The sequence below is a fragment of the Triticum aestivum genome, chromosome 2B (assembly GCF_018294505.1).
Source record: "Triticum aestivum cultivar Chinese Spring chromosome 2B, IWGSC CS RefSeq v2.1, whole genome shotgun sequence".
In the NCBI taxonomy this organism is placed as follows: Eukaryota; Viridiplantae; Streptophyta; class Magnoliopsida; order Poales; family Poaceae; genus Triticum; species Triticum aestivum.
The window spans coordinates 465631705-465648094 of record NC_057798.1 but is presented as its reverse complement, the minus strand read 5'-3'; the positions used below and the strand labels follow the sequence as shown (position 1 = coordinate 465648094).

The following is a 16390-nucleotide window of genomic DNA, read 5'->3' as shown; positions in this document are numbered from 1 at the left end:
TGAGCTCAAAGTGACCAAGTGTCTGGTCACGGGATCATGCATTACGGTACGAGTAAAGTGACTTGCCGGCAACGAGATTGAACGAGGTATTGGGATACCGACGATCGAATCTCGGGCAAGTAACATACCGTCTGACAAAGGGAATAGTATACGAGGTTGCTTGAATCCTTGACATCGTGGTTCATCCGATGAGATCATCGAGGAGTATGTGGGAGACAACATGGGTATCCAGATCCCGCTGTTGGTTATTGACCGGAGAGCCGTCTCGGTCATGTCTGCATGTCTCCCGAACCCGTAGGGTCTACACACTTAAGGTTCGGTGACGACAGGGTTGTATGAATATGAGTATGCAGCAAACCGAATGTTGTTCGGAGTCCCAGATGAGATCCCGGACGTCACGAGGAGTTCCGGAATGGTCCGGAGGTAAAGAATTATATATAGGAAGTGTTGTTTCGGCCATCGCCCGGTATTGTACCGGGACCACCGGAAGGGTCCCGGGGGTCCACCGGGTGGGGCCACCTATCTCGGAGGGCCCCGTGGGCTGAAGTGGGAGGGGAACCAGCCCCTAGTGGGCTGGTGCTCCCCCCCTTGCCCCCCCCCCTGCGCCTAGGGTTGGAAACCCTAGGGTGGGGGGCGCACCACATGCCTTGGGGGGCACTCCACCCCCGTGGCCGCCGCCCCCTTGGGAGATGGGATCTCCAGGGACGGCGCACCCCCCTGGGGGCCTATATAAAGGAGGGGGGAGGGAGGGCAGCTGGACCCTGTGTCTTGGCGCCTCCCTCCCCCTGCTACACCTCTTCCTCCTCCCGTAGTTGCTTGGCGAAGCCCTGCCGGAGTTCTGCTGCATCCACCACCACGCCGTTGTGCTGCTGGATCTTCATCAACCTCTCCTTACCCCTTGCTGGATCAAGACGGAGGAGATGTCATGCTGACCGTACATGTGTTGAACGCAGAGGTGCCGTCCGTTCGGCGCTAGGATCTCCGGTGATAGGATCACGACGAGAACGACTACCTCAACCCCGTTCTCTTGAACGCTTCCGCACGCGATCTACAAGTGGTTTGTAGATGCATCTCTCTCCTATCACGTGTTGCTTAGATGAACTCATAGATGGATCTTGGTGAAACCGTAGAAAAAAATTTATTTTCTGCAACGTTCCCCAACACCGCTTAGTACAGGTGAAGGCTAGCAAAAGACTGGGAAGCGACCAACTGAGAGAGCGACAACAATCATGAACATGCATTAAAATTAATTTACACCAAGTACAAGCATGAGTAGGATATAATCCACCATGAACATAAATATCCTGAAGGCTATGTTGATTTGTTTCAACTACATGCGTGAACATGTGCCAAGTCGAGTCACTCGATTCATTTAAAGGAGGATACCATCCCATCATACCACATCATAATCATTTTAATAGCATGTTGGCACGCAAGGTAAACCATTATAACTCATAGCTAATTAAGCATGGCACAAGCAACTATAATATCTAAATGTCATTGCAAATATGTTTACTTCATAATAGGCTGAACCAGGAACGATGAACTCATCATATTTACAAAAACAAAAGAGGTCGAGTTCATACCAGCTTCTCTCATCTCAATCAGTCCATCATATATCGTCATTATTGCCTTTCACTTGCACGACCGAACGATGTGTATAACAATAATAGTGCATGTGCATTGGACTAAGCTGGAATCTGCAAGCATTCAACTCAAGAGAGAAGACAAAGTAATATGGGCTCTAAGTTAAATCAACAATCATGCATATGAGAGCCACTAAACATTTTCATATGGTCTTCTACTCTCGACCCCCAAAGGAAATAAAAATGAAACTATTTACACGGGAAAGCTCCCAACAAGTAAAAGAAGAACGATAAATCTTTTTGGGTTTTCATTTTAATTACTACTACAAGCATGGAAATTAAACTAACTAATTTTTTTTGTTTTTCTTCAGGTTTATCAAACAGACAAGAAGAAAGCTAGAAAAAGAAAATTAAACTAGCATGGATAATACAATGAAAGAGTATGAGCATCGACAACTAGAATAATGTGTGAACATGAATGTAAAGTTGGTGAGAAATACGTACTCCCCCAAGCTTACGCTTTTGGCTTAAGTTGGTCTAATGCCAAGGATAGCTTGGCTGATATCCATAGTTATAACTATGGTCGTACTGAGATGCAGCAGCAAATGCATCCTGAGCTACGGCATGTTGGCGAGCAGCCTCCGCTCTCCCCTCGTGTTCAGCTGCCTCCTCCCTGGTAACAACATATCTTCGTTTTGCCTGGTAATCAAACATGAAAGGAGCAGGGAGAGTAACATGGATAGAGCTACGTCTGTCAAAGATTAGTCGATACTGGAGGAATTGTTCGTTCCTCAAAAGAAAATGATGTTTGACCATCGCGTCGTAATCCAAATAAGCAGGAGGCAACTCCATATCCCCCTCTCGTGGGGCTATACTAAGATAATTAGCAACACGGGTCGCATAAATCCCTCCAATAAATCTCCAGACATACCATTATTATGCAACCTACGTGCAACTATTGCCCCCAAGTTGTAATCTTTTTTACCTAACACAGCACTCTTGAGGACACAAAGATCAGGGACACACATGTGACATGCTTCATCTTTACCGTTAATGCATCTACCAATGAAGAGAGCAAAACAATGTATAGCAGGAATAAGTGGAGGGGGGCCACCGTGGGCCCATGAGATAGGGGGGCGCCTAGGGGGTGTGGGCGCGCCCTCCACCCTCGTGGCCAGGTGCTTGCCCCCTGCAGTGTTTTCAGTGCCTAAAATCCTCAAATATTCCATAAAAAATCATACTAAATTTGCAGGGCATTTGGAGCACTTTTATTTTCGGGATATTTTTTATTGCACGGATAATTCAGAAAATAGATAGATAATACTATTTTTGCTTTATTTAATCTAAATAACAAAAAGTAAAAAGAGGGTATAGAAGGTTGTGCTTTCTAGTTTCATCCATCTCATGATCATCAAAATGAACCCACTAACAAGGTTGATCAAGTCTTGTTAACAAACTCATTCCGAATAACACGGAACCGGAGAAATTTCAGATAATACTAAGTTACCTCAACGGGGATATGAATATCCCCAACAATAAGAATATCATACTTTTTCTTGACGGTAGGGATAGGAAATTCAAAACCTCCAATAATGATAGTTGGAATTTTTCCAATAGAATTGATGCTATGAACTTGAGATTGTTTCCTCGGAAAGTGTACAGTATGCTCATTACCATTAACATGAAAAGTGACATTGCCTTTGTTGCAATCAATAACAGCCCGTGCAGTATTCAAAAAGGGTCTACCAAGGATAATCTACATACTATCGTCCTCGGGAATATCAAGAATAACAAAGTTCGTTAAGATAGTGACATTTGCAACCACAACAGGCACATCCTCACAAATACCGACAGGTATAGCAGTTGATTTATCAGCCATTTGCAAAGATATTTCAGTAGGTGTCAACTTATTCAATTCAAGTCTACGATATAAAGAGAGAGGCATAACACTAACACCGGCTCCAAGATCACATAAAGCAGTTTTAACATAGTTTCTTTTAATGGGGCATGGTATAGTGGGTACCCCTGGATCTCCAAGTTTCTTTGGTATTCCACCCTTAAAAGTGTAATTAGCAAGCATGGTGGAAATTTCAGCTTCCGGTATCTTTCTTTTATTTGTAATGATATCCTTCATATATTTAGCATAAGGATTTAATTTAAGCATATCAGTCAAGCGCATACGCAAGAAAATAGGTCTAATCATTTCAGCAAAACGCTCAAAATCCTCATCATCCTTTGTCTTGGATGGTTTAGGGGGAAAGGGCATGGGTTTCTGAACCCATGGTTCCCTTTCTCTACTGTGCTTCCTAGCAACAAAATCTCTCTTATCATAATGTTGATTCTTTGATTGTGGGTTATCAAGATCAATAGCATGTTCAATCTCTACTTCATTACTTTTGCTAGGTTGAGCTTCAACATGAACATTATCATTAGCATTCTCACCAGGTTCATGTTCATCACTTGATTGTGTTTCAACATCATAAATAGAAATATCATTGGAATTCTCAGGTGCATCTACAACAGGTTCACTAGAAGCATGCAAAGTCCTATCGTTTTTCTTTTTCTTCTTTTTGGAAGAACTAGGTGTCTCTAAATTATTTCTCTGAGAATCCTACTCGATTCTCCTAGGGTGGCCTTCATGATACCAAGGTTCCTGAGTCATTCTACCAGTTCTAGTAGCCACTCTAATAGCGAAGTCATGTTTATTATTTAATTCATCGAGCAATTCACTTTGAGCTTTAAGTACTTGCTCAGCTTGAGTGGTAACCATAGAAGCATATTTGCTAATGAGTTTTAGTTCACCTTTAACTCTAGCCATATAATCACTCAAGCGTCCTATCTTGAAAGCATTATTCTTTAATTCTCTACTAACATAAGTATTAAAACTTTCTTGTCTAGCCATAAAGTCATCAAATTCATCTAAGCATGGGCTATGGAATTTAGTAGAGGGAATTTCAACTTTATCATATCTACAGAGAGAATTTACCTTTACTACATGTGTCGGGTTATCAAGAAAACGTGTTTCTTCAACAGGCGGTATATTAAGACCATGTATTTCTTCAATAGGAGGTAAATTCTTAACATCTTCAGCTTTAATACCTTTTTCTTTCATTGATTTCTTTGCCTCTTGCATATCTTCGGGACTGAGAAATAGAATGCCCCTCTTCTTCGGAGTAGGTTTAGGAATAGGCTCAGGAGTTGGCTCAATTGGCTCAGGGATTGCCTCAGGAATTGGCTCAGGAAGAGTCCAATTATTTTCATTAGTCAGCATATTATTCAATAGTAATTCAGCTTGGTCGACTGTTCTTTCCCTGAAAACACAACTAGCACAACTATCCAAGTAGTCCTTGGAAGCATCGGTTAGTCCATTATACAAGATATCAAGTATTTCATTTTACTTAAGAGGATGATCAGGCAAAGCATTAAGTAATCGGAGAAGCCTCCCCCAAGCTTGTGGGAGACTCTCTTCTTTGATTTGCACAAAATTATATATTTCCCCAAGGCAGCTTGTTTCTTATGAGCAAGGAAATATTTAGCAGATAAGTAATAAATCATATCCTGGGGACTACGCATACAACCAGGATCAAGAGAATTAAACCAAGTCTTAGCATCACCCTTTAATGAGAACGGAAATATCTTAAGGATATAATAATAGCAAGACTTCTCCTCATTAGTAAACAGGGTGGCTATATCATTTAACTTGGTAAGATGCGCCACAGCAGTTTCAGATTCATAACCATAAAAAGGATCAGATTCAACCAAAGTAATTATCTCAGGATCAACAGAGAATTCATAATCCTTATCAGTAACATAGATAGGTGAAGTAGCAAAAGCGGGGTCAGGTTTCATTCTAGCATTAAGGGATTGTTGCTTCCATTTAGCTAATAACTTCTTAAGATCATATCTATCTTTGCAAGCAAAGATAGCTCTAGCAGCTTCCTCATCCATAACATAACCCTCAGGAACAACAGGTAATTCATAATCAGGTGGAGAACTTTCATCATCACTATCATCAATAATAGCATCTTCAACAATTTCATTCTCCCTAACCCTAGCAAGTTGTTCATCGAGAAATTCACCTAATGGCAAAGTAGTATCACGCACGGAAGTAGTTTCATCATAAGTATCATGCATAGCAGAAGTGGCATCATCAATAACATGCGACATATCGGAATTCATAGCAGTAGCAGGTTTAGGTGCCGCAAGCTTACTCAAAACAGAAGGAGAATCTAGTGCAGAGCTAGATGGCAGTTCCTTACCTCCCCTCGTACTTGAGGTGATTCTTTTGTCTTTCAAGTTCCTCATAGTGATCAACAGATATAAATTCCAAGTGACTCAAAGAATAGAGCTATGCTCCCCGGCAACGGCACCAGAAATTAGTCTTGATAACCCACAAGTGTAGGGGATCGCAATAGATTTCGAGGGTAGAGTATTCAACCCAAATTTATTGATTCGACAAAAGGGGAGCCAAAGAATATTCTTAAGTATTAGCAGTTGAGTTGTCAATTCAATCACACCTGGATAACTTAGTATCTGTAGCAAAGTATTTAGTAGCAAAGTAGTATGATAATAAAGGTAACAGTGGCAAAAGTAAAGATAGCAGTTCTGTAATAGTTGTAATAGTAGCAACAGAAAAGTAAATAAGCGAAGCACAATATGTGAAGCTCGTAGGCATTGGATCAATGATGGATAATTATGTCGGATGCGATTCCTCATGTAATAGCTACAACATAGGGTGACACGGAACTAGCTCGAGTTCATCAATGTAATGTAGGCATGTATTCTGAATATAGTCATACGTGCTTATGGAAAAGAACTTGCATAACATCTTTTGTCCTACCCGCCCGTGGCAGCGGGGTCCTAGTGGAAACTAAGGGATATTAAGGCCTCCTTTTAATAGAGAACCGGAACAAAGAATTAGCACATAGTGAATACATGAACTCCTCAAACTATGGTCATCACCGAGAAGTATCCCGATTATTGTCACTTCGGGGTTGTTGGATCGTAACACATAATAGGTGACTATAGACTTGCAAGATAGGATCAAGAACTCACATATATTCATGAAAACATAATAGGTTCAGATCTGAAATCATGGCACTTGGACCCTAGTGACAAGCATTAAGCATAGCAAAGCCATAGCAACATCAAACTCAGAACATAGTGGATACTAGGGATCAAACCCTAACAAAACTAACTTGATTACATGGTAAATCTCATCCAACCCATCACCGTCCAGCAAGCCTACGATGGAATTACTCACGCACGGTGGTGAGCACCATGAAATTGGTGATGGAGGATGGTTGATGATGACGACGGTGACGAATGCCCCTCTCCGGAGCCCCAAACAGACTCCAGATCAGCCCTCCCGACAGAGATTAGGGCTTGACGGTGGCTCCGTATCGTAAAATGCGATGAAACTTTTTCTCTGATTTTTTCCTCCGCGAAATGGAATATATGGAGTTGGAGTTGAGGTGGAGCATCAGGGGGCCCACGAGACAGGGGGGGCGCGCCCAGGGTGGGAGGGCGCGCCCCCCACCCTCGTGGACAGGGTGTGGGCCCCCTGGCCTTGATTCTTTTGCTAGTATTTTTTATATTTTCCAAAAGTTGTCTCCGTGGATTTTCAGGTCATTCCGAGAACTTTTGTTTTCTGCACAATAAACAACACCATGGCAGTTCTGCTGCAAACAGCGTCAGTCCGGGTTAGTTTCATTCAAATCATGCAAGTTAGAGTCCAAAACAAGGGCAAAAGTGTTTGAAAAAGTAGATACGTTGGAGACGTATCAAGAACATGCTAGTTCTCGTCCATTCGCCCAACTTAGGGGCAATACATTTGCTACACCTGACGCGTCAAGTAAATCATGCACAAGAGATATCGTGTGTGGAGGAGTGGTCACCGTGTTGGCCAACTATGTTAGTTTCAACTACAATCACCTTCGCCCCATTAACACGGACAATTGCATTATGTTGCACAGGTAGGAGAAGTAGCTTTTCATCAAGAAGGCCTATAACCTGAGCATGTAGATGAAGAAGAACTCGTCACCGACGAAGAAGAGGAGCAACCCTAAGAGCAGTCACAACAAGAATCCTACACCACCTATGCGGACCTCTATAGTATCTAGTGCTCTACAAATGATACAAGCAACCTTGACGAGTCCCTTCAAGGCACGCCCGCCTACATGAACATGAACTCCTCCAATTGGCGCCAAGGATGGGCTCCCGACCAACCGCCGGAATGATTCTGGCGGTTTGGGCTTGCAAAAGTTTAAGCTTGGGGGAGGTCATCACCACTTCTTCATCAAGATATGGCGATATTTGTATAAATTGTACTGAGGTTGTACTTAAGCTAAAGGAGCTTCAAAACACTTGTGTTGGTTTGTTCCAGCACTTTGCTTTTTCTTTTCTTTTCTTTTCTTTTTCATTTTGCCTTTGTGACTTTTCATTTGCAAGTTAGTTTTCAAAAACCCCAAAAAAATAGAATAAGCTTTGTTTTGCTCTTACTCTTTTTGCCCCTTGGAGTTCGTTTGCATTCTCGTTTTCAGAGGAGTTGATCTACGCCGGACATCAAGGAATGCAAGAGTAAGAGAAGTGTGTAAATTCGCAACCATGTGAAGGTATATCCTATGACTTCCGTCTTGTGCACTTGAAATACTTAGAGTAGATGTAGTAATAGTATGTGTAATATGTGCAAATGGGAGTAAGTCTTGATAATTAAGATAAATGTTTTGTTCTAGTAGCTGAAATAATTTGGTAGCCTTTTTCTGTTTAGTCTAGATAATCAATACTTGTCGTGGGATTGTTTTTTTAATGAAGTAATCTTAACTAAGGATAACCATGCACAAGAGAAAGTTTTCAAAGACTTGGGAGTTGAGAAAAATTGTAGAAAAAATGATGTTTGAAATGCTCAACCCGATATTGTTAATTTTAACGGACTTGATAACACTTGTGGATTCAACTGTCTAGTGGAACTTAGTTGGAGGATGAACGGGATTATGCCAAAAATATGTGTTGTATCTGTTACATGGTGCTTCAGCTTCTTGCTAGTGTCATGGCCCTTCTACTCTATACACGTGTACATGTGTAATTGTGGCTTCGTCACCTTTCTTGATGTTATGTTGAAGACTCCGCTAGCCAATGAACGATCCACCAAGAGCAAAAGCTCGGATTTCGGCTATGAGTTTGTTACCATAAGTAGTGGCAACACAACAAACACATATTACTTGACTTTCTCTTGAATGGGTGTGTATGTAGTAAATAACGGGGACCGGTCAAAAGAGCTTGAAAGAGACAACTATCAATGGTCCATAGTTCCCAAACATTAAGCCATAGCGTAACTCTTTGCATGATCACTTATTTGGCATAATCTCTTCACTTGATGACCAAAGTTTCAGTAAATAATGATTGAAATTAAGTGCTTAAGAGCCTTGAGAATGAAATAATTGTGGGCATGTTTATGAGAACCAAAGCATCATGTTTTTCTACATGCCTTGCACTCCCTAATATATGTTTTTAGGGATCTATCAAAGAAAACTCTTCCGTGCATTTCCGACAAGCAAGTGTTATTTAGAATAAACAAAATAGAGTGCTGCAAAGTTGTTTTATCTAGTATATCAAGAACTTCGTGTTGATTATCTTTGCTTCACTAACACTTGCACAATAACCATGCCACCGCTACAGCTATACTAAATTTTCAGGTCAAGAAGCGGAGGGCTATCTAGGCATATCGATCATAAGTGAACCAAAACCTTCTTGTTACTTCGGTTTAAACAACTGAGTTCCTTATGATTCAGATTTCTATCTATGTTGCTCGAAGACGATCAACTATCACCAGGTGTCACCATCGCCACCCATCCACAAGCCAACAATACTTCACCATCGAATTCCACAAACGAATCCCTCGCCGCAAACAGACGCCGGATCACATACTAGTCCATGCCACAACAGTCGGACACTCATGTTGGTGACCAAACAACTCTGACTCAAGCAACAAACCATGCTGGAGAATATGGATGAGTTTGTGTTGAGCAAGCCACCACCATCGAACCCATACCGTGCCATCATCACCGTCAAGGCCCTGCTTTGCAATTCTGACTCCACAAAGACAAGGTAGGGCATGGAGAACTCTTGAACACGCGAAGAGACATCGATTATCAAACCTCATCCACAACCCAACTCCACATGAAGCCACCATTTTCACAAAATAGAAGACCACGTTAAACAGCCTAGGATCAACACCCCGACATTCCCACATCGCCAGAAGATCACCCAGTCGACCGCAATACCGTGAGCGTCCAGTTCCCAAAAGCATGGCTAGGATCGAAGGTTTTCAAGGCAACACCCCATTGGGGAAAACAATGATGTCGATGTCATTGCTTGACCTAACATGGGCCTTAGGCTTTTATCAAAGAGCATGATCCAAGGGTGGGAGAAGTGGCAGCCTCCACGACAGCGCCTCCAAGGAGGTGAAACTTCCATGGGAGTTGACACCATTAGCTGACAAGAACCCGACAAACTTTCGCCTGGAGCAACTCAACCAGCGCCACCATGCACCGCACGTGCACTAGACCACCGATATGTCTCCAACGTATCTATAATTTTTTATTGTTCCATGCTATTATAGTATCAATCTTGGATGTTTGTTATGCAATTATATATCATTTTTTGGGACTAACCTATTAACCTAGTGCCCAGTGCCAGTTGCTATTTTCTTGCTTGTTTTTGGCTTTTCAGAAAATCAGTACCAAACGGACTCCAAACGCTACAAAACTTTTTTGGACCAAAAAGGACCCTAGAAGCTCGAGAGAAGACCTAAAGTGCCACGAGGCATCGACAAGCCTGCCAGGCATGCCCTAGGGCGTGTGGGCCCCTTGTGGCACCTCCTGACCCAATTCCACCTCTATAAATTCCCAAAAATCCTTTGTACACCAGAGAGCAACCCAAAAATACTTTTTCTTGCTGCCGCAAGTTTTTGTTCTCATGAGATCCCATTTGGAGGCCTTTTTCGATACTCTGCCAAAGGGGGAATCAATCACGGAGGGTCTCTACATCAACCTTGCTGCCCTTCCGATGATGTGTGAGTAGTTTACCAAAGATCTACAGGTCCATAGCTAGTAGCTAGATGGCTTCTTCTCTCTCTTTGATCTTCAATAAAATGTTCTCCTCGATGTTCTTGGAGATCTATTCGATGTAATCCTTTTTTGCGGTATGTTTGTTGGGATCCGATGAATTGTGGGTTTATGATTAGATTATTCATGAATATTATTTGAGTCTTTTCTGAATTCTTATATGCATGATTGTTATAGCTTTGTATTTCTCTCCGATCAATTGATTTGGTTTGTCCAACTAGATTGATGTATCTTGCAATGGGAGAGGTGCTTTATGATGGGTTCGATCTTGTGTTGCTCAATCTAATGACAGAAGGGGACATGACACATACTTGTATCATTGCCATCAAGGATAAAAGGATGTGTTTATTCATATTGATTGAGTTTACTTTGTCTACGTCATGTCATCTTGCTTAAGGCGTTACTCCATTCTTTATGAACTTAATACTCTAGATGCATGTTGGATAGTGGTCGATGTGTGGAGTAATAGTAATAGATGTAGGCAGGAGTCGGACTACTTGTCTTATACGTGATGCCTATATACATGATCATTGCCTTGAATATTGTCACAATTATTCGCTTTACCATCAATTGCCCAACATTAATTTGTTTACCCATCATATGCCATGTTCAAAAGAGAAGTTTCTAGTGAAAACTATGGCCCCCAGGTCTATCTTTATCATATATTAAAATCCAAAAATACTTCGCTGAAATTTATTTACTTCTATTTATTTGTGTTTTTGTTCATATATCTATCACTACGAGATTTGATCCTTATATAATTAACCGTGAAGAGATTGACAACCCCTTGTTTGTGTTGGGTGCAAATATTTGTTATTTTGTGTGTATGTACTGTTCACGAGGTGTTGCGTGGTTCTCCTACTGGATTGATAACCTTGGTTCTTAACTCAGGGAAATACTTATCTCGACTGTATTGCATCACCCTCTCCTTTTCGAAGAAATCCCATCGCAGCTCACAAGTAGCAGCAACCACCCACCTCCCGGTAGCCGATGCACCGACGACCCACGAGAGCCACCATAGACCAAAGCCTCGCAGCGAACTAAAGTCGGCGGCCCAGATCCAGCCACCCGACGGATCTAGCAGCCTCTCACGACAACACCGCCACACCCTAGCAGTCGGTCGTCGTAACCAGCCAGACGGAGCCCAGGTCGCCACCCCCTTTGCATCACTCGGATGGATCCGGTGCGCATGGGGTGGTGACGCAACTAAGAACTCTCGGATCTAACTCCACGGGAGCACACGCTACCAGAGAGGTCGCCGCACCGCACCGGAGAAACCGCTGGCCGCCGGAAAGGAGCAACACTCGGATTGGGAGGGGGTGTGGTCTCCCTCACCAAGAGAACATGCGGGCGCATGAGGGAGCTTTCCACCATCGCTGTCCGCCGGAAGGGCTTAGGCCGTCGCTGGCGGCAGGGCAGCAGGCACTAGGAGGGGGCGACTGCGGACTAGGGCTCCGCCCAAACCGCCGCATTAGCGACATGGGCATTTTTTTTTCTTTCAACATGTCTTACATTTTGAAACGTTGAAACTCGTGCTTTAGTTTCAGACTCAAATTATATGTCGATATTTTGAAAGTCAAGTCAAATGGGAAACCCTCCAAACTGAAATATGTTGAGGGAACGAGTCAGAACTTCAGAACTTTGGTCATCGCTCATCAGTCGTAGGCCCTGACAACCAGGCACCACCCCAAATCCCCAAGCACGCACCCGGCGAACCACAGCCCCGTTCGGCCATCGCGCCCGCAAACAAAACCCCGAACTCCCGCTTCCCAATAGGTCCCTGCCACGCGGGCCGCTGCCCTTCCCGTCCCCACACGTCATCCAGACTCCTATATGTACCACTCCGGAGCCAAGCTATACTCCAGCAGCAGAGCAGGCACCCGGCACCGCCCAGGAACGCAACGCCGGCGAGCTCCCATATTAGCCACCTGCCTTTCTACATCGTCTCTTTTGGTCTGTTTCTGTTCCCACTCGTCCTCGTCGCCGTATCCGCTTCGCGTGCGTCGTGCCACGGCGACTAGTCCAGTCGACGTATTTTGCCTTCTCGTCGCGTGGGTATTCTCAAGGCGCGCGGCCACGGCGACCGCGGCGGTCTGCGAGATGGAGGCGGCGGGGGGCGGAGCGGCGACGCCTTCGCACGCGTCCGTGGTGGACTCGGACGACTTTGACCTGTCGCGGCTGCTGAACCACCGCCCGCGGATCAACGTGGAGCGGCAGCGGTCCTTCGACGACCGCTCGCTCGGCGACCTCTACCTCTCCGCCATGGACGGGCGCGGCCCCGGCGGGTATATGGACAGCTACGAGAGCATGTACTCCCCGGGCGGCGGGCTCCGTTCGCTGACCGGCACTCCCGCCTCCTCCACGCGGCTCTCCTTCGAGCCCCACCCGCTGGTCGGCGACGCCTGGGACGCCCTCAGACGCTCGCTTGTCTGCTTCCGGGGCCAGCCCCTTGGCACCATCGCCGCCGTCGACAGCTCCTCCGGCGAAGTCCTCAACTACGACCAGGTAACGGCACGACGACATGCATGCAGTGCTCGTGTGTCAGTTCTCACACTTGTTCGGGCTGTCCCGTGTAAAGCTCCCTCTTGGATTGTAGTACTCCTCTTGTTACTATTCTGTCGATAGAGATACGTATTTTTGTTAAACGTGTCGCGTAATTAAGTATAGTTAGCATTGGATTGAGCAGGTGTTCGTGAGGGATTTCGTGCCGAGCGCGCTGGCGTTCCTGATGAACGGGGAGCCTGAGATCGTGAAGAACTTCCTGCTGAAGACGCTGCTGCTGCAGGGGTGGGAGAAGAGGATCGACCGGTTCAAGCTGGGCGAGGGCGCCATGCCGGCGAGCTTCAAGGTGCTCAAGGACCCGAAGCGCGGGGTGGACACCCTGGCGGCGGACTTCGGCGAGAGCGCCATCGGCCGCGTGGCGCCGGCTGACTCCGGGTTCTGGTGGATCATCCTGCTCCGCGCCTACACCAAGTCCACCGGCGACCACACGCTGGCCGAGACGCCCGAATGCCAGAAGGGCATCCGCCTCATCATGAACCAGTGCCTCGCCGAAGGCTTCGACACCTTCCCCACGCTCCTCTGCGCCGACGGCTGCTGCATGATCGATCGCCGGATGGTATGTCCTAATATGTTCCCGTCAACCTCACACACACGTCGCAGCTGAATCAATGGCTGGGATTAAATGTAGTAGTAGTGATAATGAGTGGTCGATCGCGATCGATGGATCATCGTGTTGGGCAGGGCGTGTACGGGTACCCGATCGAGATCCAAGCCCTGTTCTTCATGTCGCTGCGGTGCGCGCTGCTGCTGCTGAAGCCGGAGGCGGAGGGGAACAAGGACATCATGGAGCGAATCGTGACGCGGCTGCACGCGCTGAGCTACCACATGCGGACCTACTTCTGGCTCGACTTCCAGCAGCTCAACGTCATCTACCGCTTCAAGACGGAGGAGTACTCCCACACGGCCGTCAACAAGTTCAACGTCATCCCGGAGTCCATCCCGGACTGGCTCTTCGACTTCATGCCCTCCCGCGGCGGCTACTTCGTCGGCAACGTCAGCCCCGCCAGGATGGACTTCCGCTGGTTCGCGCTCGGGAACTGCGTCGCGATCCTGGCATCGCTCGCCACGCCCGAGCAGGCCGGCGCCATCATGGACCTCATCGAGGAGCGGTGGGAGGACCTCATCGGCGAGATGCCGCTCAAGATCTGCTACCCGGCCATCGAGGGCCACGAGTGGCAGAACGTCACCGGCTGCGACCCCAAGAACACCAGGTGGAGCTACCACAACGGAGGCTCCTGGCCTGGTAAGTGATTATACACATGCTCGAAGTCGAAGCTCCATGGATACTTCATTAATTCTTTGATTCGCGCAGTGCTGATCTGGCTCCTGACGGCGGCCTGCATCAAGACCGGGAGGCTCAAGATCGCGAGGCGAGCGATCGATCTGGCGGAGGCGAGGCTGGCGAGGGACAGCTGGCCGGAGTACTACGACGGCAAGCTCGGCCGGTACGTCGGGAAGCAGGCGAGGAAGCACCAGACGTGGTCCATCGCGGGGTACCTGGTGGCCAAGATGATGCTGGAGGACCCGTCCCACCTGGGCATGATCTCCCTCGAGGAGGACAAGGCCATGAACCCTGTGCTCAAGAGGTCTGCCTCATGGACCGTGTGAGACAGAAACCTCTTTTTACCGGTTCAGGGATGTACCGGTGGAACATCCACGGTTGATTTGCTTTCAGATGTGTGCGTCGGTCCCATCACCTCATAAGTATATGCATGTATTCAGCTTCACACAATTTCGTATCTCTCTTTCTTCCTCTGACAACTTTTCCACCACATGCGTACTATTGACAGCCTTTTGTCATACACAGGTATGAGTGGGTCATAAAAAGTGCATGTGCATGCATGGAATAAACTCACTCTTTCTCCTATTTATCTTCACAAATCCCTACATTTACCGTTTATTTGATAATTCAATTAAGTCGTACCTTTTAAACTATAATTTCATATTTAATGTTAGTTTCACATTTTTTTTGTCCACAGCTCATCTACACGTAGCTATTTCAATTCGTATCTAACTGAAATCATATCTAACTCTTTCAAAAATTATCTAGTTTCACCACATTGAAATATAAATTTCACATATCTTGCACAAACCATTACAGTTAAATTAGTTTAACAACTTGCAACACCACATTGAAATATATTTCAGGGAAGTAATTACACATTTCTCAGGGAAGTAATTTCATATATTTCAATACATATCTCTATGAAATAACAAGTTACAGATATAACAAATAGCAGTTTCATATATTTCAGAGAAGTAATTTCATATATTTTCACAGAACTTAGTTTCACAACTTGCAACACCACATTGAAATATATTTCAGGGAAGTAATTACACATTTCTCAGGGAAGTAATTTCATATATTTCAATACATATCTCTATGAAATAACAAGTTACAGATATAACAAATAGCAGTTTCATATATTTCAGAGAAGTAATTTCATATATTTTCACAGAACTTAGTTTCACAACTTGCAACACCACATTGAAATATATTTCAGGGAAGTAATTACACATTTCTCAGGGAAGTAATTTCATATATTTCAATACATATCTCTATGAAATAACAAGTTACAGATATAACAAATAGCAGTTTCATATATTTCAGAGAAGTAATTTCATATATTTTCACAGAACTTAGTTTCACAACTTGCAACACCACATTGAAATATATTTCAGGGAAGTAATTTCATATATTTCAATACATATCTCACTGAAATAACAAGTTACAGAAATAACAAATAGCAGTTTCATATATTTCAGAGAAATAATTTCATATATTTTCACAGAACTTAGTTTCACAACTTGCAATACCACATTGAAATATATTTCAGGGAAGTAATTTCATATATTTCAATACATATCTCATCGAAATAACAAGTTACAAATATATGAAATAGCAGTTTCATATATTTCAGAGAAGTAATTTCATCTATTTTCCCTAGTGTTTAAGAACGAGTGAAATTAGTTCTTTTAAATGAGTGAAATCATTTTTGTGAAATTAGTGAACTTGTTCTTGAATATGAGTGAAATATATATTTTTAAATAAGTGAAACTAGTGTTTCAAATGATTGAAATTAGTTTTTTTAACGAGTGAAATCATATTATTTTGGG

General features: G+C 44.4%; 1 protein-coding gene across 1 annotated transcript; it reads left to right on the top strand.

Annotated features, from left to right (window-relative positions):
- The first annotated feature begins 12568 nt into the window (after positions 1 to 12568).
- On the top strand, positions 12569 to 15211 carry LOC123045487 (cytosolic invertase 1). The gene is made up of 4 exons (XM_044468559.1): positions 12569 to 13216; positions 13398 to 13829; positions 13955 to 14516; positions 14586 to 15211. Exons 1-4 carry the CDS (start codon positions 12812 to 12814, stop codon positions 14879 to 14881), a joined length of 1695 nt encoding a protein of 564 aa, XP_044324494.1. The 5' UTR covers positions 12569 to 12811; the 3' UTR covers positions 14882 to 15211.
- Positions 15212 to 16390: the final 1179 nt, after the last annotated feature.